Source organism: Cydia pomonella, chromosome 24, assembly GCF_033807575.1.
Source record: "Cydia pomonella isolate Wapato2018A chromosome 24, ilCydPomo1, whole genome shotgun sequence".
Classification (NCBI taxonomy): Eukaryota; Metazoa; Arthropoda; class Insecta; order Lepidoptera; family Tortricidae; genus Cydia; species Cydia pomonella.
Window position 1 is genome coordinate 4296849 of NC_084726.1, and position 6000 is coordinate 4302848.

A 6000-nucleotide genomic window follows, 5' to 3' on the forward strand; every position below is an offset into this window, starting at 1 on the left:
CACTTATATGAATGTAAACATGATTTTTTTCAAGTTCACAGACAACTGTTGACTTACATTAAAAACGTACAAGCTAATAAATGTCAGAAATGGTGTCACAATCACATACAAACCGCATGCTATACAAATTATAAGTAAACATCTATAAAAATTGATGATTATGATAATGGTATCCTGTTTCCCTCATCAGGGACATAGGGTTCTCAAAAGGGATTTCCATTTTTCACGTTCTAGCGCGACGTCCTCCAGTTCGGCCCAGCCGAGAATTTTCCAAGACAGCCTTGCATGGATTAGTGGTATCTATAAAAATACTTAAACATATTTTCTACTTCTTAATGTTTAGCATACCTGTAACTAGATTCTTATAAGGACACCCCAGCTCCTTCAAAAAGGAACTAAGCTCCAACAGGAAGGAGCTGGATTCATCTGGATCATTCATCATGTTTACAGTCTCTTCAAGGTTACATAGCTTCTTCAGCTCTTCAGCAAGGATGTGGATCAGTTTGGTGTATTCCAGGGACTTTGGGCCGCCGTCAACTGCTTTGGCGAAGGCAGCTTCATCGGTTAGAGGGCCAGTGTAACTGGAAAATAAGTTTTTGGCAAAAATTTCATTTTTGGCACAAGCTTTTATCACTGACTGTTCTTTTCATGGGTAACTAATATTTATATTTATATTTATTTATTTAACACAGTGCAAGCTTACAGTACTACACCAATTCGCTTACACACTAGAAAAATAGATGTCAGGAAAATGAAAACATACAAACAGATAAAAAGTCAAGAAAAATTAAATTTACATAGTCAGTCAATTAATTACAATATTTAGCATATATAAAATGTCAAGGAAGGTAATACCTATTGAGACAATTCTAACAACCCCAAACACAATTAGTTTATGTTGTGTGTTGTGGCACAAACTATATAATGTGACATGATATTATTGCTGTAATGCACATCATCAATGAAGACAATGAAATGTACCTTAAAATGACATTTGCAAAATGATTAGTAGATACACCACTGTATTAAAAAAATTCTTTAATTCAGAGGAGATAATTGTTGTAAGTAAAACTAGAATAACTTACACCCAATGTTAGTAATTACATAAAAACACCACTACATCAACATTAATCACTGTGTGCAGAGAGGATCAAGAGACAAAAAGGTGGGTTATTTATTAGCCCTGCCCATCACCATCTCTACCCAGTACTTTGTGAGGCGGCCAATCTAAGCGTTCAGACAGTCTTCAGGAGGCTGTTGCTACGGCCAACTTCTATTTACACCACATGTGATCTTGTACTTATTTTGCTATTTCTAAAATTTTGTTGTTTGAGGTGTGCAATAGTTATTGCATTATATAAATAGATAAGGAGTTATACACTAATTTATTTTGTGTACTTTTTATGTACATTAAGAACATACTAAAATAGGGGTCCACAAGTTTTAGGTGTATTTAGGTGATTTAATTCTTAGTTTTTGAAGGAAGGAAGAGTGAACTTTGTTCTACTGTGTGAATGGTTAATAAATAAAACGTGTACTTGCTGTAATAACATGCAATATACAAACAAAAATAAAAATTGTGCAATACTGAAATAGATTTTAGTCAGAGATACAACTTCTACTGTTCACAATGTTCACATACACATAGCAACTGCATACATGAGCAACTGGGATATACATGAAAGTATTGGCATCTAAATTGTTCATATTATGATATTCATGCAATAATTTAATCAGGTACACAGAATATCGGCAAAAATGGATCAATGTTTTATAACCTGTACAGATTGAAAAATTCGAGAATTTTACTACTTTTTACGGAACGAGAGCTTGTAGATAGATTAGTATTGATAATATCACACAAATACTCATAAATATGTTCTAAAATACACAACATACGGCCTAAAACTCACCCCAAATCGTTAAGAGAATCCAATATGTCATTATCCATCTTTACGACGGGTTACACTTACAAACAAGCTAGTTATTGCTGTAGATTTTTGCAACTACGACTTATGACTAAAAATAAAACCTAATGTTAACGATCAGCAGAGATATTCTAGGACTTTTATCCAACTTTCCATCGGCTAATTTCTGCTGCTGATGCTGTAGGCTTTCCGCTTTTCTCTAGTCAAACTAAGTATTGCCAGGCTAAAAAAACCTATTTCGTTATCGGTACAAAGAAGAAGATTATCGATATCGTTATGATCACAAATCTATAAATTGTTGTTTCAGCATAGAATATATGATTATAACGTTATTTTGAAATTCCTCTAATATTTTCATTTCGGGAATGTGAATAATTTGACTATATTTATCTTTGATATTTATACTTAATGGACGGATACAAATATGAATTTAAACACTGGCAACCTTAATCAACTGTTAAAGAAAAACCCGCAATTTATGTAGAATTTGAAAAGATATCTAAATAATGTTCAACTTGCCTAAAACTTTTTTTTTTAAGTTTATTCCGTTGAGTTCTAAATTGATAATTATTCTACTCTAGAACTTAACAGAACGATTTTTTCAAAGCATTAAATTGTGAGATAAACCTACTAATAAAATAAACATTCAATTCTACACCAAAACTTGTTTGCTTGTTATTGAAAGATTTTATGGCATTTATAGTATAAATAGTCATGTTTTTAGATTACTGCCAGTTATTTACAGCTCCTAATGGCGTAGCCGACGTATTGTTGATCAACAATTTTGTAGCCAAGCGAGAATCGTTTAACAAACACGATGGTTTGTTTGATCTTTAGATAGTCGGTTGATATTCTATCTGTTTAATTTATTAAACGACCAAGTCGATGGTAAGGGTAGGACATAGAGAACTAGATAGAATAGATAGATACTTTGTGTCTTACTATCATTAATAAATAAAATAACCAGGTAGGTAATTGGGTACCACTGTACCACATGCCACAACATTTACATAAGATACAAACTTAATAAATAAACATCAAGGTAGGTAGTTACTGATACTGTACTAGGTGTCCAACCTATGCACAGTTGCATACGATACGCCTATGGTGCGCCTATGTGGGTTAGGTAAGTACATTACATACCTACATAATATTAGGTAAGTACATATACGAAGGAACCCTAAAACACACACTCAACAATGAGTCCTCATGAATACTATCTTCCAAGCCTTTTTACCTGTTTTGTATTCGAGTCTAATTTAAAAAATATTAATATTAATTTAAATACCGATCCGTATGTGTACGTCAGTGATAGTACAGAATACCAAATGAATATTACCAACGCTTACACTCTTATTTCTGTACAATAAGGTTCACTGTTGCTTGATGCTCACGGGTAGATGTTTGGAAGCTGCGTGTAAACAAGTGTGTATGTGTGCGTGTGTTACCTGCGCTTGAGTTGTACAGGTGTGGATAACCGTTAAGTCAGCAGGTCCAGAAATGTATGTGAATTTAACTTTCAAGGGGAGGGGAAGGTTATAAATTTGGTTAGAAATTTTGTGGTTGAACGAAAACTTGGCCTAGTAAGTAGCTTAAATGATATAGATATCAAAATAAAGTAGCGAGCCCCCCCCCCCCCCCCCCCCCCCCCCCCTAAAAATTTACATCAAAAATCTAGGTGGCTCCACTTCTTAAATCCATCATTGGGTCCTAAGGCTTAAGCCAAGCAGGATTAATCCTGCCAAAGGAAATCTTTTGTTCACGTAACGCTACAGGTAAATGTAACATCTGACCGCGGCCGGCAAAACATCCCACTTTGTCGCTTGCCATAAGGACGCCTTAACAGGTTATTCGCAGACGACGTTCGTAGACGCTTTTGCCGGCCGCGGTCATGTATTCTAGAAGCAACTTAGAGTAAGAGAGTAAACAAGATATACAAATCTTATCCAATCGGAACCTGTCATTCGGTGCAATCATCAATCATTTCGCTTCTATTTCTATGTCCTCACAGCAAAGGCACCAGTGTGGCGTAAGCGGTGACGTAAATAACTGGTACATATGTATTTAGAATTGCTTAAATACTCTATCAAAGATTAAATATGTGTTCGATAATAACTTTAAATAATTTATACAAATTAATTAGGAAAATAGGTAAATAATACATTTAATACCTAATGATTGGGCAATGGGCTCCAACCTCAGTATATGCCAAGCAGAGGGCCTAGCGCTGGTTATCTAATGTTAATGCATTGTTATCGCAAATATTCTCATCATTCTTAACGCAATAGGTTCATACAATGAATTAAAGCACTGTATTATTCATTTACTTTTTTCAAAACTCTAAATTCATTCAAAATTCAAACATAATCAAATAGTGGTAAGCGAATACAGTGACTTAAACTTAAGATAACACTTACTTTATCTTCGATTACGTCTTCAGGAGAAATCTAGCATACACGTGATAACTGATAAATATTTAAATACAACAACACCACTGTCACCAATAACGACAAACAATTTTATCGATATGAAAATAATCTGCGATATCAATATCAGGTTATTGTGTGATTGTTTTCATTTCTTATCGTTGGTTGATTCAAGCAGTGGTGTTTGAATTTAGTTATTTAGATTTACAGTTGAGTGATTTCATTGGGTTTTTAATGAGTGAGACAGCAGCGGTTCCTCCTCCACCCCCTCCAAGGGTTAGAAAAAGCAGTATGTATTTAAATAATGTTTTTATATATTTTAGTGTAATAAAATAATAGTACTGATATCTTTATTATTCTAAGTAAGTATTTAAGTATCTGTTCTATTAATCTTTTTATTATTACGTTGGATAACAGTCCCCTAGTTTTACAAAAGTTACTGCCAACTGCCATCTGACCTTCTTTCCCAGAGCTGAAATTATGCCTGGTTGGAACTAGGTTATTATTTATTTGCCCTCGTATTCATAAACCTTAGCAAACGATTGTTCAATTTCGTCCCTTTCGAACATAAATGTCGATATGATAGAAGGGACAAAAAACAGAATATCGACAACTTGTTGGACTTGAAAGACGTTTATGTTACGTTAATAACAACGTCACGTCAATTGTATTTCTCTATGAAAAGCTAATGCCAAATATTAAATGTAACCAATAAAGTATGTATGTATGTCACTTTATTGCACATAAACAGGTTAACATAAAACAGACAATTCAGACAAAACAAAAAAAACCTTATATACAAAATTGTAAAATAACTCTCGTGATCTGATTTTCTTTATTATTATTATATTAGAAATTCTTTATTTCTAATAGGTATATGAATTTTATTATGTATACGTATAAGTATGAATCATATTGACATGTACCGAAAGCCCGATACTTAACCTTAGTCAGTGATTACTAAAATATATTGGCCTGTGTGTGCCTATTGGCCAGTCTAGTTTTTTATATATTTTTTTTAATAAGTCCAATCCTGAAAATTATTTGTATGTCATTTGTTAAAGCATCAGGCAGCACTGAGGAGTCAGACATGCAGGTTGATTCTAAAGGTTAGTTATACCTATCAGTTTCAAATAGTCTTAGAGGAAAATTTTCTGTCAAAACAAATTCTGTCATCTTTTGTTTCGGCTCTCTTACTTTCAGTTCACTTCTTTCAGGCGAGATTATTCTGAGTAGATTTTTATTGTGACTTAAGCTAACATTTAAATCTGCACTTATTATACTTTCTTCTGCGTGTCTTATTTTAGTTGTTCTTTTGTTAGTTTCCTGTCGTAATGGTGCTCGTTTATCAAATACATCTTTGATATTTATCTTTTCTTCTTTATCTCTTTTCGGTATATTCTTGTTTTCTTTATTCTAGATTTATTTATGTTTCCCATGTTTAAGTACTGTTACACTGGTTAAGGTTTCGTGTCGCTCTTTTGTGTTTATAGTCTCGCTCACTTACTTTAACCTGTTGTTCATCCGTTTTGAGAGGTAAGCAGGTATGTAATACTTTTTTAAATTAAAGTATTCATATTAAAAAAATGACAACATTCCTTTTGAATACTTACGGTAAAGTTCTTGTTGCAAAAATAAGAAAATGA

General features: G+C 33.3%; 1 protein-coding gene across 1 annotated transcript in view; it reads right to left on the reverse strand.

Moving 5' to 3' along the window:
* LOC133531141 (protein FAM98A-like) overlaps positions 1 to 2147 on the reverse strand; it is a 38531-nt gene extending 36384 nt beyond the window's left edge. Inside the window, exons 1-2 of the mRNA XM_061869267.1 lie at positions 1914 to 2147; positions 349 to 581 (exon numbers count right to left, since the gene is read on the reverse strand). Coding sequence (XP_061725251.1) covers positions 349 to 581; positions 1914 to 1951 — 271 coding nt within the window. The 5' untranslated portion in view covers positions 1952 to 2147. The remainder of the gene's footprint in view (positions 1 to 348; positions 582 to 1913) is intronic.
* Between the last annotated feature and the right edge of the window lie 3853 nt (positions 2148 to 6000).